General features: G+C 40.8%; 2 protein-coding genes across 2 annotated transcripts in view; one reads left to right on the top strand and one right to left on the bottom strand.

The window, feature by feature from the left end:
* EPHB6 (EPH receptor B6) overlaps window positions 1-9,703 on the top strand; it is an 87,272-nt gene extending 77,569 nt beyond the window's left edge. The window contains exons 11-19 of the mRNA XM_035894622.1: window positions 577-691; window positions 3,464-3,519; window positions 3,635-3,754; window positions 4,163-4,410; window positions 5,341-5,556; window positions 6,592-6,741; window positions 6,891-7,084; window positions 8,258-8,413; window positions 9,595-9,703. Coding sequence (XP_035750515.1) covers window positions 577-691; window positions 3,464-3,519; window positions 3,635-3,754; window positions 4,163-4,410; window positions 5,341-5,556; window positions 6,592-6,741; window positions 6,891-7,084; window positions 8,258-8,413; window positions 9,595-9,703 — 1,364 coding nt within the window. The remainder of the gene's footprint in view (window positions 1-576; window positions 692-3,463; window positions 3,520-3,634; window positions 3,755-4,162; window positions 4,411-5,340; window positions 5,557-6,591; window positions 6,742-6,890; window positions 7,085-8,257; window positions 8,414-9,594) is intronic.
* Window positions 9,704-13,566: 3,863 nt separating this feature from the next.
* LOC104126615 (transient receptor potential cation channel subfamily V member 5-like) lies at window positions 13,567-24,928 on the bottom strand. Its single transcript, XM_035894621.1, is given in 9 exon segments — window positions 13,567-13,713; window positions 16,118-16,348; window positions 19,923-20,186; window positions 21,831-21,922; window positions 21,925-21,977; window positions 22,164-22,239; window positions 22,312-22,399; window positions 23,440-23,615; window positions 24,841-24,928. Coding segments are annotated over 9 exon segments (1,215 nt in total).
* Between the last annotated feature and the right edge of the window lie 1,875 nt (window positions 24,929-26,803).

Genomic DNA, 26,803 nt, shown 5'->3' with positions numbered 1-26,803 from the left:
GTCAGTAGAACTCTCTTTAGGAGGGTGTTACAGTACATTGCACTATACACTGCTGTAGTTTGGTCTCCAGCTGTCACAGGACATCTTACAGCTGAATGCCCTGTGGAAGTCATAAGGGCAGGTGGTACACAGGACATAAACACAGAAGCTTGCCTTCCAGCTGTATCACCATCCATTAATGCAGAGAGTAACATATTATCTGGTCTGGATCAAAGGTACTCACAAATGTCATCTACAGGCTAAATTAATAGGGGACAATGGGATCAAAGCCCAGGTGTACTGCTAGCCTATACTTACGTGGCTAGTCAGGTATCAGTGGACCAGGGAAAGGAAAAGTGGATTCAGAAGGAGAACTGGCTTTTCAGAAGTAGGAAGGAAGGCACTGGAGAAGCACAGTGACTGAAGGGGAAAAGGGATAACCAAATCAAGCACTTGTTGAACTGTCAGATCTAGCCTGGGAAGCAAAGGGCTGGTAGGGATGGAATTATGGGTGAGACCTAGTTGAGTAGAAGGGTAACTCTAACAGTTCCTGTCCTCTGCATTTGTGTGTGTGTATGCATGTGTCTTCCTTGCTAGGGGAGCGCTCGGAGATGGTGCAGGACCGACTGCCGCTTATCGTGGGGTCAGCGCTCGGTGGTCTAGCCTTCTTGGTAATTGCTGCCATTGCCATCCTTGCCATCATCTTCAAGAGGTGAATTCCTTGACCTGCTCGTGTGCCAGTGCCTGCACTGCAGACAGTGGAACTTTCTTACCCCCTGCTGCATAACCCTGTCCCAAGGGAAACAGCCTGATCTACATTTATCCAGATGTCCTTGAGATGCCATTTTCTAATTAAAGAAAGATCTTGCCCCATTGCTCCTATCTGAGGAGCCTCTCCTTTGGTAAACAGCTGAAATACTTAGCTGATATTTGGCTAGTCAGCAATAAGAACATAAGGGAAGCATTTTAAAGCTGGTGCTCAAAAAGTATTTAAATGTATCACTGTAAAGAAGGGACTGTAAATTGCATTTTAGGCAAGCAAGTGAAGAATTAAACAATGTAGTGAAGAAGGACTGGTGGAATAAGTATTCAGATCCACTGATTTAGAAGGTGCTAAATACCCTTTAACCAAGGACCAAGAGACAGCAGCACGTTTGCGGAAGAATAAAAGCTGTACAACCCCAATGTTTCCATGGAACACTAACTCATAAAATATGGGTTAAAGAAAGCAAATATCACTTCCCATCTTGGGAATAATAAAGGGCAGATAAGTCAATGTAGAGATAATCTGTTATGGAAAAAAAAGAAAGATAGAAATTTTTAAAAAGAAAGGGAGAAAAGTAAGGGTCACTAGCAGAGCTGTGTAGAGGTACAAAAGTAAACAATGGGGGGTCTGGTATTTGAAAACAATCATTACCCATTCCTTGAATTTACTGAGGTTTGAACTTCATCCCCTAGATTGTCAGTAATGTATTTCTGTGTCTTTGCTCTACCCTGCCTCTGCACAAGAGGGACTTTTTAGCTTTTTCTACTGATCTAAAAAAAATGTATAAATTACTTAACTTTAGAAAGTGACATCTAGTTTTAGTTATTTCTTTTTTGTTCTCTTCCCTTTTCTACATTTGTTTTCTCCTTCTGTGTATATTCTCTTTTAATATTTTTCTTTCTGGAAAGAAAAGAATTATCAAATATTGTTATATTTGCATTGTTGCCTCCTTTTGTAGTTTTAAACTGTTAAAATTATGATTTCTTGTTACAGCTGGAAATGTGATATTATGTGCACAACTCAATAAAGCATATATTTTTCTAAAAAAAAATAAACCAAACCCATAATAAATTAATATTACCAAAACTGTGTTGGGGAGAGACTTTAATGGATTTCTGTACATGCATCTACATAAAAGGATATATCATAAAAACCAGATTCATTTATACTTGAAGAAACTTGTGCAATTAATAGACAGTGGTTCAGAAAAAGTGGAGACACCAAATTTCTATTTTAAATTTGTCCTGGGTAAGAAAAGTAAGTTTGAAGCTGTAGGAAGTGAGGAACACCACATGAAATGAGGAGTTCTCTAAAAGGTTGAATATATGTAAAGTCAAATGCTAGATTTTTAACTTGTTTCTGTAAATTGTTGGTACACATTGTCCAGGCAATATACAATGTGAAACACCTATTTTAGCTAGTTGGCTTTTTTTAACATGGAAAACTACTACTATGTCAGATAACCTATAAAAAACATGAATGTAGACTTGACTTCAGATGCAGTAGCAGAGTTGGAGCACTTAGGTACAGGCCCCCAGTAAAGCCAGTTTCTTTCCACAACAGAAATAACAGGTTTTGAAGGTAGAAATATCTGTGGTTTTGCAATCTCAGCAGAATTTAGAGAGATAAGCCCGACAAGTAAGTGTAATACATAATATTTCCTGTTAGAATGACAGAATTAGTTCTGTTACTAAAGAAAAGTAACATAATGTTCCATGATACTCTGTCTTCAGATACTAATTGAATCAGCAGCTAGAAGGTCTTGTGCTGAAACAGCAAAGCATGACACAAATCCATGCATACAGCAGGGATACTACAGGATACCATAGGGTTTGACGTACAATCTGGGCTAATTAATATGATTTAGAAAAGATTGTAAACTAGCATGAATTGTACATTTCTGGAAAAAAGATGTGAACACTGTTGGGAACAAAGGAAGTGACTTGAAAATGGAAAATATATTTAGAGCAAACCAAGAATAGCAAGTAGATCATGTGGGAAAAAATTGCTTGAATCACACACATTTAAGGGGAGAATGAAATCTGAGAAGCACCTGTGCTGAGAAGGACCTGTGCTTACTGGAAATTAGATGCATATATGCAATATAAATAAATATTAAATAAATAAATAAAGACCATACTTGTTTTGATCTGCACATGCAAAAATCACATCATGGAACAGATTTCAGTCTGTCTGGCTCTGTGTGGTTTGTTTTCGGTACCATACTTGTGAAAAGAATAGTCAAAGTAAATGTTTTTAAGAGACCAGGAGGAAAAATAAAGAATAATTAATCATTGGGGAAAATTTACACAAATTAAGCACTAGAGTAAATGACTCTTAGAATGTTTTTGATGAACTTAAAAGGCATCACAAGAGATGGCTCAGATTAGTATTGAAAAGGCTAATTTGTAGTAATTAAATTAAATTAAAATGCAAACAGCCTGAATAGCAAGAAAACTTCCAAGACAGTAATGTTAAACTGTGGTATTTTTTTTCAGGCTAGTGATGGAGCCCCCATCTTTTGTCATATCTAAAATGGTGGTGTAAAAACTATATAGAAAACAAGCATGCACTGGTTACCAAGAGATGGGCAGGATCTTAACATGCATCTTCTGTCTCTAAATTCAAGGATTCTCTCAGTCTTGCATTGACCTACCCCAACATCCTGTGAGAGACTTTTGTGTGTGTTTTGACTTTCCTTTCCTTTATGTCCTGCAGTAAAAGGCGAGAGACTCCATACACAGACCGCCTGCAGCAGTATATCAGTGCACGAGGTAAGTGTTCTTGAGCAACAGATGGCAAGGGCCTGTCTCTTTTCAGGACTCATTAACACCCATGTCTCTCAGGATTTGATTCTGGTGATGTTTTGGGCTGTCTCCTCCACTGCAGGACTCGGAGTGAAGTATTACATTGATCCTTCGACCTATGAAGATCCCAATGAAGCTATTCGAGAATTTGCCAAGGAGATTGACATGTCCTTCATCAAGATTGAGGAGGTCATTGGATCAGGTAGTGTGAGAATCTGCAGGTTTTGAAGTGCCTTCTTGTTCACCTTGAGACCTGACACACTACTGGCCTGAAATGGACCCAACCATGGTACATCAAGTGTCTCAGGATAGCTAACCTTCATTTTTACTAAATTCATCTTAACCTACTTATCCTTAGATGCTGGCTCTAAACCAAGACTAAAATACCCTTTGAAGACTCAGAGCTCCTCATCTGAACCCTGAAGATGTAGTCTCCAAGCTGACTGAATTCAGAGCCTTCATCAAGAACTTTACTTTGATCCAAACAGTACTAGTAATCCTATTTCCAAGCAGCACATGGAATCTTCCATAGTAGAGTGTTGTAGTGCACCTGACTAAAATTCCTTGCTGTGTTTCCCTACTTGAAGTGTGTTTCTTCCCTCCCTGACAGGAGAGTTTGGAGAGGTGTGCTTTGGTCGCCTAAAACACCCAGGGAAGCGTGAATACACAGTAGCTATTAAGACCCTGAAGTCAGGTTACACAGATGAACAGCGGCGGGAATTCCTGAGCGAAGCCAGCATCATGGGACAATTTGAGCATCCCAATGTCATCCATCTAGAGGGTGTGGTCACCAAGAGCCGACCAGTCATGATTGTGACAGAGTTCATGGAGAATGGATCACTGGATTCCTTCCTCAGGGTACCACAACCAGAGTCTCCCACAACTGTTACCTCTTCATCTTGCTGTGTGCCAGTCTCAGATGTGATAATTTCACCTGTCCTTCCTCTTCACCCCTGTCTCTATAAGTCCTTAGTTGCCTTCTTCAGGTGAAGTAGAGATAATAGTAAATTACCAGAGTAAGTGGGTTTGGGCCAACATGGTGAAAATATTCCAAAAGGTCACCCATCGTGTAAAATTTCTTCCTTATTTTAGACCCCTTCATCTTAAATAATTAATACTAAATTGTTTATATTTGTACACAGCCTTCTAGTTCCTTATGTGCATTCTCCAAAGTTTGCCTTTCTAATAATATTTTACAAACTTTATTCCACTGAATGTTTTCAAGTTTGAACATTGTAATGGACTAATGAAACTTGTAGTTATTTTTGGATTCAGAGTTCCCAGTGTTTCTTCTAGTAATGAAACATAAATACAGACATTTTTGTAGTATAGATGCTTCACTTCATTTTTTACTGATTCAGATGCTAAGTGAAGCACAATTGCTTTGGCAGGTACATTTTGAAGAGCACATGAAACCATTGTGTAGAATTGCATAGAACCCATTGTAAAGATTTTAAAACATTAAGAGCAGATTTGTCTGCTCCCATTCATCTAGCCATCTTAGTAATAAATGAGAGTAGGCATAGGATGCTAAAGGAGGATATGGCCACAATATCAGGTTTGTCTTCAGAAAAAGATCACCATTGTCTGACTTCATTTGAGACTCATTGCTTTAAGCCCACCCTCTTTTCTTATTTGCTGTCCCTGAACCTTCAGATTTTGGCTGAAGTTAAGATATATGTTCTCTAACTTCGTAAATCAACCTTGTTACTTTGCTCTTTGTCAGTCTTCCCTATTGGCTTCATGTTCTGTGGTCATAAAAGCTTATATTTGCCTCCTCACTTGCAGCAGAAGGAGGGACAGTTCAGTGTGTTGCAGCTGGTGGGAATGCTACGGGGGATTGCAGCTGGCATGCGCTACCTTTCAGACATGAACTATGTGCATCGTGACCTGGCAGCTCGTAACATTTTAGTCAACAGTAACCTCGTGTGCAAGGTGTCAGACTTTGGTTTGTCCCGTTTTTTGGAGGATGATGCTTCAAATCCCACCTATACTGGAGCTCTGGTGAGTTACGACTATGGAGTGAATTACTGTAGTGCTGACATCTATAGTTTTTTTCTGTGTTCCTCCTTGATTTGGGGTACCTTTTTTAGTCCATCTTGAGACCAGAGAGACCAGTGGGGTAGAGCCTTCTGTCTTGTGGGCTGTCTGTTCCAAGCCAGCAAAAAACCAAAAATAACTCAATATCTGATCCACTCTGCCATGTGAAATGGAGTCTCAGTGCCGTTCTTTGTGGAATGATGAAGAATAGGACAAACGTCAGAACCTGATGTAGGTGTTATCTTTCCCCTTTCATTAGCTTCTTACAGGAAGTACAAAGTATTGAAGGAGAGACTGAAGTCCTGTACTACCACCCTTTGAGGAAAGAGTTGGGTTTTTCCTGCAGATAAGATAACTGGCATAAGTATATGGGCTTACAACCAACCATCAAATGAACTTATTGCCTATGAAGCTCTGTGACACCTGTTATACATACCACAAAAGGGGTGGGAGCATAACAAGTAGGTTGAAACATCCATCTGGTATGCAGCGAATGAAGAATTCAGTCACTGAAAAGTGAAACAAGTTTTAGATGTATATGTTTTGAAGAACCACCACCTGAATGATATTTCATCTGGCAGGTCATACCTGCAGTCAGAAAGGTCAAGATGGAAAGAGGAAGGAGTTAATGCTAGCCACTCAGTGTATCTGTCCTTGGTGTTGCAGGTTGGGTTTGTTTAAATGGCTTTAGATTTCCAAATGGTGGTGACTTCCAGGAGGATTTGACTGTCTGTCACCTTTCAAATGCTGCAAGGTAGAGCTATAAATACTAAAATCATTGCCAGATTTGTCGCAGCAAGGGAGCATGATTCTGTTTTTTCATCTGTATTTGCCAATAGAAGAAGGTGAAAACCTTCAACACAGTCTGAATTTAAACCAGCGATGTCTACAACACAGCATCAACTGGACTAGCACTCCATCTGATCAGTTCAGTGATGTCATTTTCACAAATAGTCTTTATCTCACTAACATTCTGATCACTCTCTGACTGCTTTCTAGGGCTGTAAAATCCCCATCCGTTGGACTGCCCCTGAAGCTGTCCAGTATCGCAAGTTCACCTCCTCCAGTGATGTCTGGAGCTATGGCATTGTCATGTGGGAGGTGATGTCATATGGTGAGAGGCCTTACTGGGACATGTCCAATCAGGATGTAAGTTTTAGAAGTGGTGAGAACGTACATCTGCCTCTCTGTTCTGTATCATTTCAAGTAGAAAAAAGTCATACACCACCAAGTGATTGAAGCTTGTTTGTCTTTTATTTTCCCAGCTGTGATAAAGCTTTGTTCTTCTTTTCCTGCAGGTAATTAATGCCATTGACCAGGACTATCGCCTGCCACCACCCCCGGACTGCCCAACTGTTTTGCACTTGCTGATGCTTGACTGCTGGCAGAAGGAACGGGTTCAGAGACCCAAATTTGAGCAAATAGTCAGTGCCCTAGATAAAATGATCCGCAAGCCATCTGCCCTCAAAGCCACCGGCACTGGGAGCAGCAGGTGAGATGAGGATTTAGTGCAAAATAATAGGGCTTGTCTCTGGGTAGGCATCATGAGGAAAAGAAAGCAGTAACTCAGGCTTTATAGCATTTTTTTCAACCCTCTAATGTAAGACTGGGACCAAATAGGAAGGGAAAAAAAAAAGGGGGAGAAAGTTAGAACTGTATATCCTAATTCACTTAATGGGTGATGAGGACTTGTGACTGCTGAATGTGAGGTGAGATAAATCTCTTTATGAGATGCACTGTGGATGAACATGAGTGAGGGATCTTAGGGAATGAAGGGAGGGACACATTTGGGTGCAGCTACACAGGATATTCTGTGGTCACACAGTATTGTCACACAAGAGGTAATGAAGGAAGAGAAGACCTTAGCTTATGGTGGGAAGGAAATATGTAGCTAAAACTAATTAGAACTACAGCTTGCATCCCATATTTTCCCAAATGCATTTTGCAGCCTGATGGAACCAGAGGCAGTAGGTCAGCGAAGGAGAAGTCTCTGGGAGGGTAAATGGTGCCAAGATTAAATGGCTGTTGGCCTGATGACAGAATTACATCCTGCTGGCCTGGAGGGTTTTTCTCTGTGGTTATAAAACTTGTCCCACTGCAATGTACTCCACAATTGGAGGAGGGGAAAAGTGCTTAGCCATGTCCAGTTTACTGAAAAAAAGGACATAAGAGAGTTACAGCTTTGGGACAGATTCAGATGACAGGGAAAAGAGCAAATGCCATGTATAAACAGTCATTTCTTTGGCCTTTTACTGCTACACTTTTATCTGATGGGTGTCAGAGCTGAAAGAATGCACTCATTGTCTCATAGGTTACTTTCTGATCCAAGGAGTGCATCTAGGAGAGGGAAAGCTAGTCACAAAGGTAAAAAGTTATAAGGTCTCATCTCTGTGGTAACAAGAGCTTGTGCCTGAAAGAGTTTAAAATGGGAGGGATCAATTTCTTTGGTTGGAATGATTGTTTTCAGGCAGAAAAGGGAACACAGGTAGTCTAGAAACAGGGCATCAAGGTGGGATTTAGGAATCTGGGCATGAAGAACAAATACCATTTTTCTCCATTCTGTGCTCTTCAGAGGTTGCGTTCTGTCTCTCTCATAACTTTGGTCTTACTAGTGTGGTCAGCTGATGCTGATAACTTGGGTTTTTAAAACCTGCCTCTTTTGCAGACCATCTCAGCCTCTCCTGAGCAACAATTCTCCAGATTTCCCTTCACTCAGCAATGCCCATGAGTGGTTGGATGCTATCAAGATGGGTCGTTACAAGGAGAATTTTGACCAGGCTGGTCTGATTACATTCGATGTCATATCACGCATGACTCTGGAGTAAGTAGAGGGGCAGAGAGCAGAAGATACCAGACACTGATTTCTCCATGGAGAAAGAGAAAGCAGTCTGAGAAATATTTAGCAAGGGCTATATGGAGAATACATCCACATGAAAAAGGAGAGGGAAGCCAGAACAATGTAGGTACTGTTTCTTATGTCTTATTAGGGCCTCTGGACACCCTCCATATCACTGTACATTTGTAATCTGTTTCTATCCCATGTACACTATAAAACATGTTGTCAGTGTTGCAGAGAGACTATTACATCAAAATGTTCATGACAGCTGCCACAGGTAATAACCACTTTTAAGGAGATGCATAGAACTAGCCATACCACATACTGGGTTGAAGTGTTATGTAGAAGACAGGAGCCAGGAAAAGGAACATTCTTAGAATCATAGAATGGTTTGGGTTGAAAAGGGCCTTTAAAGACTATCTGGTCCAACAAAGGACTATTGGTCCAACACACTTACCATGAGCCCAAAGACACAATTAGAACACAAATGGATTCCCACCACCATGTGCTGATCCGTCTCTATCCAGGTGAATGCACACCAAGCACGTGGGACTGCATAGCACTTGATTTCTGTCAAAGCTTCCCAACCACCAAACCTCCATCTTTCAGTACACCAGGTTGCTCAAAGCCCCATCCAACCTGACTTTGAACTCTTCCAGGGATGGGGCATCCACAACTTTTCTGGGCAACCTGCTCCAGTGTCTCACCACCCTTCTTTATATCCAATCTAAACCTATTCTCTTTCAGTTTAACAGTTGCCCCAGTCCTGTCACTACAGGCCCTGGTAAAAAGTCTCTCTCCATCTTTCTTGTAAACCCCCTTTATATACTGAAAGGCTGCAATAAGAACTCCCCAAAGCCTTCTCCAGGCTGAACAACCCCAACTTTCTCAGCCTTTCTTTATGGGAGAGGTGTTACAGCCCTCTGATCATTTTCATGGCCTACTTCCACCACTTCTTTTTGTATCATAACTTACTAAGTTCTGCTGACATCCCCTCCACCCACATACATTTGCAAGCAAAAGCAGAAGGCTTGTCAACTGTTTCTCAAAGATACACACACACATATATCCATACACATTGATTTGGATCTACAGGGAAATGGACTAGGACTGTTCAGAACAAGAAGCCCATTTTAACGCTTTACACATCCTCTATTCTCTTGCAGAGATATCCAGCATATTGGCATCACCCTCGTTGGTCACCAGAAAAAGATTCTAAACAGCATCCAGCTCATGCGAGTCTATTTGAATCAGCTTGAACCAGTTGAAGTGTGATGATTACACCATCCTTATTCTGCTAGTCTCAAACTCTGGAAAGGTTCTGGGGGAATTCAGAGGGATTTTCACTGTAAGAAAAAGAGATGTCAGTATGCTACTTGATAACTTAATGCACCCAGAGAGTGTACGCTACATGTCCTGTTCCACAAACAGAAACGGCCTTGCCATGATTTGAAAGTAGAGCTAAATAACTGGTGGCATTTAAATGTGGCTGACATCATATATTGGGAATGGGTTGGGGGAGGGGAAGTTATAATAACAGGGGGAAGAGATGGAATAATAGCTTGGATAAATCACAAGCACCTGTTGCCTCTACCAACAAAAGGTATCGGACAACTTTACAAAGCCATCAGCAGGCTTCATCTGTGTCTGGGAGCCCAACAAAGATAGAAAGACATAATAAAAGCACAAAAAATTACCATTTTTTCCAAAAGAATGCCATCACGGTGTGAGAGATTATTACTCAGATGGAGGTGAGCATCAGGCTATGACTTGGTCCAGAACTCAAGTTCCAGTTAGTGTACAATAGGTGGTAAGCAATGAGGTGTGTCACCTGGTAAAGGGCTCAAAATTCTGTGCCATTTCATGTGCAGTGCTTGGGTCTGCTCCATGATCAAGGAGGGAGACTTACTAATGCTTTGTGCTGACGCAAGGAACAGCAAGTCCTTGGTGCTATGTAACTATTTATGGGACTGCAACAGAATGGAACAATAAGGATTCCTAGAATCCATACTGCTGAATCTGCAAGTGGAAAGGGAAATAAATAGGTTCTGGTCCTCACAAGCCCATTCTTGAGAGGAAAGGCATAATATTCTGATATTCTGAAATCCCAAGCACCCAGAATTTGGGTTTTTTTCTCTTCTGACCCCCTTGCAGACATTGAAGAGTGTGAAGAGAAAAAAAAACCTGAAGCCCTTTTCTGTTGAAAAATACTTGTTCTTTTCTTACCCTAACCAGCTACATCAATGTGCACAGCTGGCTGAATATTGTTTCTGAAGAAAATGTAAACCTGCAGTAGTCAACTCCAAATAGACAATTTGAACAAGGGAGGTGAAGCTCTTTTACAGGAGTGATCAGGGAAGGACACCAGTCTCACAAGTGATTTCAATCCTTAAAAAATGAGTAACAATGTCCTTGGGATCAACTATGTAGTCTGGTAGAGGTGTATGAGAGTAACTAGAATGGCAGAAGTTATGTCTCCCTTCAGACAGACTAGTACCTGCTTAAAGAAAGATCTTCTTTGAGGAAGAGCAGAGCTTCAGGACTGTATCTGTGTATCTATCCCTATGCAGGAGTATGAAAATATGAAGCTGAGCTTGAGAGGAGAACTCAAACAATGCAGTTGTTCACCTCACCAACACATAGGAAGGGAAATGGAAATGGCGTTGTTAAGCAAGACCCCGATGAAGACATTACATAAAAAGATACTTTCTTTGTGTCTAGAGAAGAAGTAACCGTAGCTATTCCAATCTGTGCCCATCTGTGGGCTCACTGTGAAGTAGTAATGAACCTACTATATTTCTCCAGCTGTCAAGGCTAGAATAGCATGACTTCTGCAGATAATATTCCTGTATGGATTTAAGGATTCTCCTAGTCAACCCAGCAATTGAAGACTGAGAAGCCACGTTGCATAGTTATTGAAGAGTCCCATAATATGATAGCAGGTGCTCCAGAATAGTGGCACTGGAATAGCCAACACAGTTCATGCTCTTTATTACACCATTAGAGTAATATTATTGTTAATTTTTTTTAGTTGAAGAGGGAGAATAGCAGCGTATTCTTTCAAGATATAAAAATTCAATAAAAAACAGTACAAGGAAAGAAGAATAAAACATTCACAGCAGTACAAAGAGAATGTGAAGATTAAAAAAAAACCCAAACACATCAGACTAGAGTGAATCCTACCCTAGAAAATTTGAATCTGTGTGCTTTTTAAGGGGTTTCTACAAGCCTGTAATACTCACAAATCCAGTTACATGTATGCTGACTGACTGTCAGCTTCACCTACAGCATCTGAGACTGAACAAGTGGTGTCCTCTTCAGAAAGCATATTGAGCACAAGATGTTGAGGGGAATCTGTGGTCTCTAGCACCTTCCATATGTATTCACCAGAGGACAACAATGCATGCATGCATATTCATATATGAGTGTATTCTAGAAGTTCTGCGGGCCATTTGGGGAAACATGGCAGGCTATGTTTTCCATGCCTTCAGTGGTCAAGATTAGTGGAGAAATTAGTGATCTAGTTCAAATCCTATGGCCTCCTTCAAGCCTAGTGGAAATTTATATGCAGAAAATACATACTATCTCTTCATGCAATGGGAGACAAAATGGGAGCCTTGTCTGAATGGCATACCAATGACAGTGAGGTTTAATAGCCCCTTATGGGGAACTGCAGTGAAATGGACTGCGTGGTGGTAGTTCAGGCAGTAGGATATTTACTTTTGCATATGAAGTCTATGGCAAAGTTGTTTTCACAGTCAGAGGAAAGGGATTTACTTGCTATACCAAGGCAGGAAAGTAGTGGTTGGACATCATAGATCTCTTCTTCCTCCTGTTCTAAGGCAAGGTTGATATGTACCTATGACAGTTCTCAGGGCTCAAGTCTCAAGATGTCTTGGCTTTGGCTAGAACTGCACAGGGACTGGCATGGGGTTACAGATGGCATGCAAAAGGGTAACTTTTCTGTAAGAAGTCTCCCCATTCTCTTTATTCCCAAGGTTTTCCTTATTTTCAGAGTACTGAACTTCTTCCATAATTTGGGATGCAAAGGCTGTCATGTCACAATGCATCTTGTGTTATTTGTCGTCATGTCAGTCCTCAACTCTGCAAGCACGGAGGAAAGGCATTCATGGCAAAAGCATTAGAAATACCCTGATCTCACTTTTCTCAGTCTTTCTAAAAGCAGAAATCCTACATTCTGTTTCCACAGGCATCATCTGGGATGCCCTGCAGTATATGACCACCCTCAACAGGTAGGGATGAGAATCAGAAGGGAAAGAAATGAGACTCACCTAGACACCTGATACCTGTCCTTCACCAGAAGAGTGAGAAGCAATGCAGGAAAGTCTTAGAGAGACATATTCGTTGCCAGAGAAGCAATAGGAGATTAACCAGTTATTGCCCACATTTACTCCATATGATATTAATCATATGCAGTGCATAAGAAGGCTGAGTAAATTAAATGCACAGGTATGAATGCATAGACCTTCATGAGGGCATTAGACATTTGTATGAAAACTTAGATGTGTCATACCTATAGTTGGAAAGATTATATTGCAAAGACTAGTAGCTCTTCCACTTCAACATCAACTTTTCACTATCTGGAAACAGAAAGAAACTTCACCTTAAGGCAGGCTGTTCTGTAATTATTCCTGATGAGGTTCCTTGCACCTACCTTTTTGGTGCCTGTTGCTGGACAGTCTCCCAGACAGACAACTGGGTCTGCACCAGTATGTCAGTTAATATATCGTGCTGCCAAAGAGCATGCCAGGCAAGCAAGTTCACACCTATGCCGCTTCAGCAGCCAAGTGGAATTCTCAGCCAGGAGCTACATGTCTGTGCATCCCCTGCCCCGCTTATGTTTAAGTCAAAAGCAGGACCTGCTCACCCGGGATTCAAAGACAAGCATATAAACTAAGATTTTTGCACCCATGCCTGAAATTGTGTTGAGAAGAGGTTCAATGACAGTACAACTTACGTAGTGATTAATGATATCTCTGGATATCGTTAAACGACAGCATGGAAGAGCAAACCTCATGTCCTACTAAAAAGCTAGTCTAATCCATCACTTTTCAAACCTATATGGTAAAAATGGCACCTCCCTCAGAACTTACGTTTTGTTGTGGCATTCAAGATAGTCATGCCCTGTGTGTGAAGCTGTTCCACTCTTGTGTTACTGAAAGGGCTGCACTGAGCTCATCAGAAATCATTGTGTCTTCTAGAGCTTGCTGTTTTGTAACTTTGACCTGTTCAAAGGGAAATTGCTCCTCCTGGTGTTCTGCTACCTGAAACACAGAAGAGAAGGCTTAACTGCCCTCAGAAAGCCTTGTAGCTTATCTTATCTCCCTTTTCTGGGTGATGAGAAAACTCTCTTCCTGAAATAGTCTCAGCTGAACCATGCAAATTCATGAAGACATATCAAGATTTCTTTCTAGTTTCTGCCATGACCTTTGTTCCTTGAACTAATGTGGTCTTTTAGTCAACTGCTGTAAGAGCAGGCCACAAGTCTGAGTATGGATTGGCATCTGTGCCTCAACTAGTTCATAGAATTTGGTCTGTTACTTATACAAGACTTGTGCTTAGCTAACAGCAATAATGCTGTTTGCTTCTGAAAAGTAATCCCTTAAATTCAGGCCATACTAAGTAAGGTTGGATTTTTTTCTACTTTACAGTAGCACTAGAAATTATAAACGCTGCTGGCTAAAACTAGAATTTTAGTTACATCTATGCAACTGTTTCTTTCATGCATTTTGGTACAAGTCTACTACTGTCCATGCATTTTGACAGCTGTAACAGATTGATCGTTTATAAACAATTCTGTTGCTGAGAACAGATTCTAGTACTTTTTGACTCTGAAGTGAACAGGAGATTAAAAATAAGAAAATCAAGTTTATTCAGAAAAGTCAGCTAGTTTGACAGATATGAATGAGAAGGCACTATCTGAAATAAGCTATTTAAAAATAGATCAATTAGTGCTGCTATGTTAAAAAGGACAGTAATTATAATGTACCCTGATGTCTCTACTATAAGTTGCAGAACTGTTGCTATTTTAACCTGTCATCTCTGCAGACTTATAACAAGAATAAAATAACAACAACAATAATAACAATGAACATGATAAACAAATGTGATTTTCCCCATTGAAGAGAACTACAGTAAAAATAGCAGTAGTCCAACAGCTGGGTTGCCTGCGATTTATACTGAGAAGCAATATATTTTTTGACAGGTGAAATATTATTGCAAACTGAAAGATCAGTCTATCAAACCTACCAATTAGGAAACTGAATGTCTGCTTAGGGACATACTTAGGATCATGTGAACGGCTGCTTAACTGCACACACATAGAACTTAGTGAGGATGTAATGTTTATTGTTAGGACTGCTAAACCGTTTTTATTCAAATTTAGGATGCTTCTTAGACCTCTCTAGGAAAGAGTACTAAGTTATTAAGCTAACACCGAGGATCTTAGGTTGAGTAGCTTCACGCAAATAAAAATCATAAAGTCAATGAACCATTCTTGAGACTTCTCTTATCCAGGCACAGGCAGAATGCAGGACAACTGGCAAGCTGAACTGCATTTTCAGCTTTCAGTACCACAGACCTAGGTGTGGTCCATTTTCTTACGGCTGTGAGATGATGCCTTCCCTTCAGAAAGGAATTTACTATTCTTTTTGTGTGAGAGCAATAATACCCACCCTTAATCTTTGTTTAACAAGGTCAAACAATGTGAGGTAATTTCCATGCCACCTCAGAATCATCCCAAGACACTTAGGCAGGGCAATAGGAATTGTTTAAGGAGTGCAGTTCAAGATTGGCAGTGAATGGAAAAGAATTGGGTGATACTCAAGATTAAGCATGAAGAGGCATTTTATAACAGTGATGGTTTATGGGGCTGTGACTATGTTGAGACATTTATTTAGGACCCCTGTAAGATGTGTTGCTCACTTCATGATGTGTGTTCCTCACTTGGTGATGAACTGTAGATGAAAACGTTCTACTTGATGTATGGGAGTGGGACCTAATATAATTTAACAAGGTTTTTAAAACTCTGGTTCTATCTTTTTTCTGCTTATTGTCCAGCTTCAGATTTCAGAACTGCACGTCAGATCCCAACAATCCCATCCTGCATGATGTGTTTTGCTTCACTGAGTCTGACTTCTTAGAACAGGGTAGTCCTTCCTGATGGGTTTACACATGTGAATTTAGAGTGTTTAGTTGTCTGCTCTAGCAGAATTTACCTGAGATTCCATCTGTCCCCTAGACCATATTCTTGGACACAGATTCCAGAGCAAGGACAGAGGCATCATGGAAGCTTCCTCTCCAGCATGACAGTAGTAGCAACAACCTGCAGTAAATAAATATATAAACAAGTAAATATTTGCAGGCGTTGAAGGATGCAAAAAAAAAGGAAATAGAGTATTTCCATAATTGCCGTGAGACCAATGTAGCAAAGATAAAATCCCCACTTTTAATCACCTTTGAATTCATGAAACATTTACATGTACTTCTTATACAGCCCTACCTTTACTCATAAGGATTCAGTTCTTCCCTCCATAAGAAAATCCACAACTCTTCTCAACTGAACATGCCCCAACTCTGTTCCTTCCAGGACAGGCAAGCAGTCTGTCCCTTCCAACACACTCTTCATAATTCGCAACAGGGAGTTACATAGCTGAACAGTTTTCTCACCTGTGCTCTCCAAAGCTCATCCTTCTCATGAGCCACTCCCCAGTGGGTGCCACCCACCATGGCAAGGAACAAGTTGAGCATAAGGAGCAATAACAGCAAAGGCTGAACAAATTGTGCCTTACATAAAGGGTAGGTCCACTTCATAGTTGATAGGTCATCAGTGATGCTGAGGAAGAGCTCAAAGGTGCTAAAAGTGGGGTGGAAGTGGCTCAACTCATCAAGATCTTGGGTCTGGAAGATGATGTAAAAAGATAACAGAGAAAAGAAAGAAGGAAAAATAAGAAGAAAAGGAAAAAAAAAAACCAATACCGTTATCATGGCCTTGGTCAGAATAATCTGATTATCTCTGTAAACTACAGTATCAGAATTTAGCCCAAACAACAGGACAAGACAGCCACATCTCTTCTGTGTGTCTATGTCTAAGTTTATTTATTTCTAACTACTTCAGTTACCTCTTCTTACAGTCTTCAAGGCTCCTGACTTCAGTGTCCTGTTTGGTAATGATGGGCCAATATTCTGTCCTCACCTCCTGAGTTATCCAAGCCAGTTGGAATGAAAGAAATAGAACAGCTACATCATGCATACATTGTATTGTAGGACAAATCCAATGCTTAGCTATGCTGTATTCAGTCATACACTTTGGGAAATTCTAGGGAACACGTGAATAACAACAGTAAATCCATATTGTTTCTGAAGAATGAGAAGAATGTAGATTCTCTCTTATTACAGTATTGGAATTTTTTGGAAGCTTGATCAAATTCCAGCAATCCTCTTCTCTTCCTCTGAATTAATATCCTAAATTTAGATTCCCTAAATAAGCCCTCCCTTTATGGACCCAAGTTTGTGCAAGATCTCCAAATATTGTCTGCAGGTTAGACAAAGTACTAGCAATAAGACCCAGGCTTCTCATAAAGAAGCGTGAGCATATTTCCATGGAAATTAAGACAGAAGAGGGATCACCTAGTCTGATCTCCTTTACCCTCCAGGACATTACATTTCACCTCTTTACCCACTGTTGAGTTTAACTCACACTTGACTGAAGAATCTTTGCTAGAAAGGCATCTAATCTTGATTAATTCAGGAATAACAAAACTACCAGTTTTTCCCCATGGCTACTTAATCTTACTGTCATGATAATTTTTAAGTGCATTTTGCCTGGCACTTTTTGTGCACTACCCAATTAGGATGAAGAGCTATTTGTAATCTTTTATTTCTGCATTTTCCACCATCATCAGGTCACATATTCACCCCTTTTTACTTTAAAAAAAAATGAAAAATTTAGATGTCTCCCTGTCACACATGTCATTTGGCCCTCACATCATTGTTATGGTTCTTTGTCACATTTTTGAGCATCCTTTTTAGGAGGAGAATATCAAGAACAGACAAAATCAGTCTCACTAATACCATACATGGACAGAAAATCAGCCTGTCACACTAACTCTATTTGCTGTTTATTCACCCACAGACCACAGTAAGCCTTTCACAATTGAGTTCTTTGTCTGCTAGGACATCCAGATCCTTCTGACATAAATGGTTTTTTAGGAAATCCATTCTGTGTAGATAGCATGTGCACTCTTTTTTTCTCAGCTGTCAAGGGACTGCCTTAGATGAGAGTTTTCAAAAAATGGATCTTTATATTGGTATTTACAATGCTAACCAGTCTTCCGTCAGTTCGGTCAATCTGCAAAATAATAGACCATGAAATTGTCCATAGGTCAAGACTGGACGAAATAAGGTCCATTTTATCAGAGTTTTGCTATCCAAATCTCAAAGCAAACAGTCACAGGAACCACTTGAATTAAGGAAAATATATCAGTGACACAGTTTTTCTTTGCTTGTTCAGGACCTCCTTGTCAGAAGAATCAGGCATCTAGCTAATTCTGAGTTGTAAGCTCTTCTTAAACACAGTGAGGACTGAATGTGTGGCTTCAATTTTCTGGCGCTCCAAGGGCAAAGGAGTCCCAAATCCTGGGCCATACTGCTAATGCATTTTTTTCTATTATTATTAAGGATTTGCAAAGATAAAATGTCTAAACAAGGAAAGCAATCCAGAATTTTTGTCTCCATCACCTAAAGATCTAATGGCCTTATCACAAGTAGGCCTTACCACCTGCCAAATATTTGTTCATGACTGCTGTTTTGTATTCTATCAATTTTTTCCATGCCTGCTTTGATTTGTTATTTATATTCAGAGAGTACCGATCAGATCAGGTCCCTTACAAGAGCAAAGCTAGACTTGAGATAAACTCTAAGTCACACACATGTGATCTGATGGGTAAGCATAGCAGCAGTATCCTAGGATCTAAAATAACTCAGTCAACAAAATCTTAAACAACTACACCCTCTTACCTAAATAGATCAGGTGGGGGAACTATGGATCACAGGCTTGGACATGTAGGTGGTAAAGTGTTTTAGTGGATCTAGATGCTTATGCTGTAAAATTATCCTGCGATTTATTCTATAACTCCAATGATACTGTGCTGTTGGGGTTGCACAGGACTGCACTGCACATGTATATCATAGCAACTTGATGTTTTGTCCACACATCGATTGAGATCTGGGATCCCATTCATGTAGGAACTTACCGTGTGAATTATCTAGTCTTTTAATCTGATGATAGAAATGAAAAATAACTTGCACCTCTTCCAGTCCTCTTTTAAAGTTGATCCATCATAGTAAAGATACCACAATACTGAACTGCTCTTAATTTCTTAAGTAATGGTGTCCTTAATATTTTAGTCATCAATCTACCCTACTTTTTCACTTTTTGGCATACCAAGTTGAATCAAGGGTCTGGTTTTGGATCTTGTCTCTTTGATCATCCGGTCCTCTATCTTGTTTCATCATCTGGTTAGATGGCAGCATAGGCAAAATAAAGTATAGATTTAACCGTAATTCCGTGAACGTAAACCTGAGAACTAATTTAATTTTCTTCAGGTTTGTAGCGTACCAGTGAATACTATACTGAATATTTTTTGCTCTGAGGATGAAAAGTACTATCCAAATGATCCAGTGGGAGGACTCTAATGTGCTGACAGCAGAATGACTTGATGCTCTAAATCAACATATTGAAGTGTCTGTTAGACAGTTGGGTGTAAGACTGTTTTTCTGCTCCATCAAATTGTTGTTCTATTTATGCCCCAAACCATAAACATCAATATCCATGTTATAGCAGTATTACAGTCAGCATTTTTATTTATGCAAATGCAGAACTTTTATATTTTTTTAGAGTGTTTTCCCCAATAAAGGGGAAATGGCATGTTTTCCAAAAGTGTCACCGCTTATTGTTACCTATCATCAAGGAGGTAAACCATTCAAACAATACTCAGACATGGAAACCAGAACCAGTAGTGTCTCGCCACCCTCATTGTAAAAAATTTCTTCTTTATATCTAAGCTAAAGCTATCAGTTTAAAACCATTGCCCTTGGTCCTGTCACTACAGGCCCTGGTAAAAAGTCTGTCTTCATCTTTCTTATAAGCCCCCTTTATATATTGAAAGGCCACAAGAAGTTCACCCCAGAGGCTTGTTTTCTCCAGGCTGAACAACCCCAACTCTCTCAGCCTTTCTTCACGGGAGAGCTGTTCCAGCCCTGTGACCATTTTTGTGACCCTCTTCTGGACCAGCTCTAAAAAGTTCATGTCCAGAGCTGGACACAGTGCTCCAGGTGGGGTCTCACAAGAGCAGAGGGGCAGAATCACCTCCCTTGACCTGATGGACACACTTCTCTTGATGCAACCCAGGATATGATTGGCTGTCTTGGCTGCAAGCACACATGGCTGGCTGACATACAATTTTTTATCTACCAGTATCCCCAAGTCCTTCACAGGGCTGCCCTCAAGCCATTCATCTCCCAGTCTGTACTGATCCTGGTGATTGCCCCAATCCAGGTGCCGGACCTTGCACTTGGCCTTGCTGAACTTGACAAGGTTCACATGGACCCAATCCTTAAATCTCTCAAGGTCCCTCTGGATGGCAACCCTTCCCTCTAGCATCTCAACAACACCACTCAGCTTGGTGTCATCTGCAAGCTTGCTGAAAGTGCACTCAATTCCACTATCAATGACACACTGATAAAGGTATTAAATAGTATTGTCCCAATACGGACCCCTAGAGTCACCACTTGTTACAGGTTTCCACTTGGATATTGAGCTATTGACTGTAACTCTTTAGGCATGGCCATCCAGCCAATTCCTTATCCATGTAACAGTCCATCCATTAAACCCATATGTCTCCAATTTAGCAGCAAGACTATCACAGATGACCATATCAAAGGCCTTACAGAAGTCCATGTAGATGATACCTGTAGCTCTTCCCTTTTCCACTGATGCAGTCATTCCATTGTAGAAGGCCACTAGATTAGTCAGGCAAAACTTGCACTTGGTGAAGCAATGTTGGCTGTCTTTAATCACCTCCCTGTCTTCTGTATATTTCAACATATCTTCCAGGAGGATCAATTCCATGATTTTACCAGGCACAGAGGTAAGTCTGACTGGTTGGTAGTTCCCAACTCTTTTTAAAAATGGGGGGGATGTTTCCCTTTTTCCAGTCACTGGGGACTTTACCTGACTGCCATGACTTTTAAAACATGATGGAAAGTGGCTTGACGACTACATCAGCTAATTCTCTCAGGGCCTTGGGATGCATCTTGTTGGGTCCCATGGATTTATGTATGTTCAGGTTCCTTAGGTGGTCTTTACCCTCATCTTCACTTACAGTGGGTGGGAGTTCATTCCTGTAGTCCCTGCCTGGAGGTTCAGGGGCCTGAGAGATGTGGGGAAAGAGATCGCCATTGAAAACTGAGCCAAAAAGATTGTTTAGTACCTCAGCCTTCTCTACGTTGGTTGTTACCAGTTCTCTGGTCTTATTTATCAGGGGAAGGGGGTGTACATTTTCTTTAATCTTCCTTTTCTGGGCCAATGTACCTGTAGAAACCAGCTTTATTATTATTTTCAATTGAAAGAATTTCCAAATTCAGCTCCATTTTTCCTGGTCCCATCCATACACATTCAGGTAGCATCCCTGTATTCTTCCCAGGATATATGTTCCTGGTTCCACTTCCTGTGCATTTCCTTCTTACATTTCAGTTTGACCAGGAGGTCCTTACCAAGTCATGCTGGTCTCCTGCCCTTCTTGCCTTGCACATGGGAATCCAGAGCTCTTGTGCTCTAAGAAAAATGCCCTTAAAGAACTGCCAGCTCTGTTCAGCTCCTTTAACCCTGAGGGCAGTTTCCCAGGGGGTCCCATCCACTAACTCCTCAAACAACTGAAAGTTTGCTCTCCTGAAATTCAGTGTCCTAACTCTACTCTTGACTTGGCCTATATCCATCAAAACTGTGAATTCCAACAGGAATGCTTCCTGCTCATCTCCTGTGCCTTGTTTTGTGACGTTCTGTGGACTGAACACATTCATCCATCCTTGCCATTGTTAGTGGAAAGGATGTGACTTCTTTCACATTACCCAGCAAGAATTATGAATACTTCCTACCACCCAGTGTTTCCCCTTAGGATGACTTCCTAAGTAAAGGAGAAATATTCCTTAAATGGTTTTCAGGTACCAATCTTGGAATCTGTGGCCGCTCTGCCAATAGGCTTGAGCTACAGTCCTAGCCTGTACTTAAGTACAGAATAATTCTAAAACTGCTAGGCTGTGTAGCTCTCCCTGGTACATTTATTAATATTTCTCTCACCATCAAAGGAATCCTTTAATTTACCTTCTGGATCATGATGGTAAAGGGTCCAAGCATCTGGAAGCCTCGTGCGAAGTACATGGCATTGCACCATCCTGGCATCAGGGTAAAGGAGTTGTGGTGGTGAGATGGATCACCATGATTACCAGAATCATGCAAGCATATGTGATGCTGCAAAGGAAGAAGAGGCAAAAATGCAGTTAGAATGACACCTACTCCTACATTGCTGCCACATCAGGTACCTTCCATTTGCTAGTATTCCTTGACAACATCCTCCCTCTGTCTATAAAATGCAAATGTTGTTACATACATCCCAGAAACAAAATCTCTCTGAAATCTGGAATATTGGTACCTTACATTACCATGTGGGAAGGCCCTCCCAAGATGGTCTGTCCAAAGTATTTGGTTGCTCCAAGTCTGAAGATATTTGGAACTTAACAGGTATCCACTGTTCACATTTGTATTCAGTCAAATTGCAAACTGAGGAAATATTGTAAGTGTAAACTGTTCTCTCTTATCTCCAAGATCAGTATTATTATAGCTCCTGTCACTGTGACCAGCCAGAGGCTATCCTCAGGAGTGACATAAGATTCCTCTAAGAGGAAACTGACCAGTATATGACTGTAAGGGTCCATTTAAGCAGGCCCAGTGGTGACCAACACAAAAAAATCCTCCTCATGATATAGCTTCTGTCATAATTCTCAGTGTTATTATGAAACTCTGCAGCCTAGAGAACTCAGCATGATTTAGTTTAAAGAAAACAGATTTAGGTCTCAACTGCTAACAGAAGATGGCTACCCGATCACCTTATAGTCAGGTTCACAGTTGTAGACAACCTAGTACAGGATGATTTTCAGAGATTCTGGACATCTGAAGTGCCAAAGAGTTCACCTATATGCCTATTCCACAGAATATGGCCACGGATACTTCATACTGTCCATTGAACTGGGGCACTAAAAATCACAAGCAGTTCTTCCTCATCCACAAAATGGAAATAAATCATCACTTTCTGAAAGGTATTGATAAGAAGAAATCACCATTAACACCTTTACATACCTTTCACACACAAGAGCAAGAGAATGAGGGAAGAGATTTTAAATAAAAAAGGCAGACTAATACAGAGTCACATAATAGCCACTTGTTTAGCTAGTCCACATAGTAGGGACCTGCCCCTTATCTTGACTCCATCATGTAGCCTAAATATCCCCAGAACTGGAAATAGCCAGCTTCAGAATGCCTTAAAGTTTTGGACAATGTTGTAGGATTTAAAGTGTGCTTCTCAGGAGGAAGTGCTATTTCTTCCTTTGTAGTGACACACTACAAGTATGAGAAATACTGCTTAGACAGGCACACACAATGCCCATAACTGAATAACAGGCAATCTTTTGCAGTGTCATGCTGAATTTCAGTGCAGGCCATAAAAGCTTATTCAGGAACTCCAAATATAGGACATACTGAAGCCTATGTTGCCTTGTTATTGTGACCTGCGAAAACTAGGGTGAAGCTCTTGAGTTGCTCCATTACGTCTGCAGGGTGGCCACCTTTTGCAGTCATTCCTGGTGGCTGACACTAAGGACTCCCTATGTAGGCCGAGTCACTTTGGGGTTTGAAGGGGACACAAAGTATCAGATACCTGCAACAGTTTCTGTACATATATAGTATTGCCTCTTTGATTTGTTTTGGTGTTGTCTTGAAGTTTCAGAGGTTGGTAAATGCAGCACATGGTGAAGAAGTTCATGTAGTGCACACAGAACACAGACAGGATACAGAAATAGCTACATCCATATTTATTCCTCTTCAGACTCACAGCTCAGTAACAGGAGCAAGATCAAGGATCACCCATGCCATCAGAAAAGAAACCAGACTAAATTTACATTGTCAGTCAGGAGAAGAGTAATCTATGAACAACTCACCACAGGCTGGGAAGACTGTCATTGCCAAAGTTATCACAAATCAGGATGAAGTAGAACCTTTCAGTCTTAGCTGTACCTCGCTCTTCCTGTCAAACACAAATGATTGAAATGCCACAGGCAGAGAAAGACTAGTAGAAAAAGCAACAGTTTTTCTCACTGACCTATTCACTGCTTTACTGCCACTGCAGATATTTAAAGACAAATCACCCCATAATGACAACAGAGAAAGAACGTAGCATAAGGGAGCACTTAGGAGGAAAAGAGGACACTGGGATCAGGCCATTATTGGCCATTCAGCCCAAATTTCTCTGAGGTTGTGCCAGTCATGATGTTCCACTGTAACAGCTGCACTCCTGGCTTTCAACATATGGGCAATTCTAACACGTTGGGGTATTTGGAAAGCATGCAAAACTTTCTCAGTGAAAGAAGGAGTTAGAGATAAAATAATATCATTCTTTCTTGCTTGATGTGATGGTAAGTTCCAAGATAGAATGGTTATCTTCCCATGAGTCAGTCTCAGTGACATCATACAAGGTGGAGGTCAAAGGGCCAAAATTCCATTGGACGTGTTTTGGTTTCTGTATGAGGTGCTGAAACATCTAATTAATGAGATGGGAACAGCTGAAACAATAAAAACATTTACTCAAATCAATCTCTATAGTCTCCCCAGACTTCCTAACTGACTTGCTGTCAGGGAGAATGGCCTTGTCAGTCTCTGATGTTAACAGGTTCTCAAGCTAAGTAGGGTGACCTGGGTCACTAACAGGGTGGAAAGCCTTCCAAAACTCCCCATGTGTTACAAGCATTACCAGTCTAACAGAGGTCTACTTCTCCCTCAGCCAGGACTGGCCCAAGTCCTTGCTGTAATGTTAGGTGATTAGTAATAGATGTTTCATCTCTTAAGTCACTACTGACCAGAATAGTTCTCTGAAACACTGTGTGATGATGCAGGAGTTGCAAAGTTCTCTCTGGATCAGCAGAGATCCAGTCTTATCATGTTTTACCTTGGGCTGTTGCATTTCTGCATCTAAATGGTCCCATACACAAGTAATCCATCAACTTCTCTTCAGGAGTTGATACAGTGACAACAGTTTTAGGTAATCTGAATGCTGTTCACGTACTCCTTATCGCATTGCCTTTCAACCCTGCTAGCTTGGATGGAGTGAGTCCCTTGTTATTAGGAACCTGGTCCAGGGCTTCCTGCCCCATGTTATTCCTTTCATAAGCGAGGATGAGATTGTACATATGTCAGGCAAAGGCCTTGTTGAGTTGAAGAACCAGGATATAGAGAATAGTGTTACCTGTAGAGGTCAGACAGAAAATGAGATCTTATGTGAAAAAATAAGTTTAAAAACCCCATCTCCTAGCTATGACAGACTCTTAGGTGGTCCCTACTCAGTTTCAGTAACAGAAAGCAATTTGCTAGTACCCTGCAGCCCCTCAGTGCACTACAAACACATCCACTTCAAAATCCAAGGGTAGCAGTTGCCAAGTAGAGGTCTTCAATATACAAAAAAAATAATCAAAACCATAATTTGCTGCTGAAATGAAGTGGATGCGATAGGTTATCAGTGCAAGAGCCTCTTTATTTTCTGATTTAGGAATAGTCAGTTTAGAACTGAGCATTTAGTCTAGGTAGCTCTAGGACTACAACCTCTCCAGAGCAGATTGTTTTCTCCCCCTGGTTTTCAGTTGATATTGTTTCTATCTTTGAAATTCCAGTCTTGGGCATATTTTTTTATATGCACAAGCTTACAGTGTTTTGCTTTGTCATAGGGCACAGACCTTGCTGAGCTGAAACTAATATTAAAGCGTTTCTTTCACAAAGGACATCAACAGAATTTAGACCTCGGGAAATTGGAGAGATCAGCTGTCCATTGTTGACTTACAGATTGTCTTCGGAAACCTTGACATGGACCATATTCTTATGGGCCATATACTGTGTATGATTCACGACCATCATCTCTCTTCCCTGCTTTTCATTTGTCTGTTTGAACCTCATACTTCAGCACTCTAAAGTAAGTGATAGCAGTCAGAAACAGTTTGGGAAAATGGGATAAACTGTTTGATGGCACATTATTTGATATCAGCTCCATTTTCAATGAGTAAATATATAATTTCCTCACTCCCAGCACAGGCAGCAAAAGACAGAAGACTCCCTAAACAGCAGTTAAAAGAAATGCAGGAAATAACATGAAGTTAAACAAAACTAATGAAAAAGTCAGAAAAATTCTGTATCAAAAATGTCTCCCTTTACACACCACCACTTAATTTTAAAGTCCCACAACAATCCAAAATGAAGGTGAAAGCAGCAGAGGAATCCAGAGGTTTTTCCTGAGAAATAGAGAAAACAATTTTGACAAGAATCAAGTAATAGCAAAGGGTAAAGGCAGAACAAATAAAAGATGTATGTTCTTCAGAGGGGAAGGTGGAGGGAGTAAGACCTTCCAGGCTGGGCAGGAACCACATAAGAAACAAACAATGAGGAAATCCATGAAGACTTTTAAAACTGAGAAACAGCTTTGGACCTACAGCCTCAAAATGACAGAAAATACAGCAAACCTGTCAAGAACAGGGCTAAGTAGATTCAACAACCTCTCTGGGCAACCTGCTCCAGTGCTTAATGACCCTCACAGTAAAAAGTTGTTTCCTGATGTTCAGACAGAACCTCCTGTGTTTTAGTTTGTGCTGATTGCTTCTTGTCTTGTCACTGGGCACCACTGAAAAGAGCCTGTCTCTACCTTCTTTAAACCCTCCCTTCAGATTTTTGTACATGTTGAACAGCCCCAGCTCTCTCAGCCTGATCTCATAAGAGAAAAGCTCCAGTCCCTTAACCATCTCAGTGGCCTTTTGTTGGTCTCTGTGCAGCAGCTCCATCTTTCTCTTGTACTGAGGAGCCCAGAACTGGACACAGGACTCCAGGTGTAACCTCACCAGTGCTGAATAAAGGGTAAGGGCCACCTTCCCTCAACCTGGTGGCAGCACTCCTCCTAATGCATCCCAGGTTACCATTAGCCTTCTTTGTGGCAAGGGCAAATTGCTGGCTCATGTTCAAACTGCTGTCTATCAGGAGCCCCAGGTCAT

Source organism: Egretta garzetta, unplaced genomic scaffold (genome assembly GCF_000687185.1).
Source record: "Egretta garzetta isolate BGI_Z169 unplaced genomic scaffold, ASM68718v1 scaffold85, whole genome shotgun sequence".
NCBI classification, from domain to species: Eukaryota; Metazoa; Chordata; class Aves; order Pelecaniformes; family Ardeidae; genus Egretta; species Egretta garzetta.
Note: the sequence above shows the minus strand (reverse complement) of the source record. Positions and strands in the feature narration are given on the sequence as shown.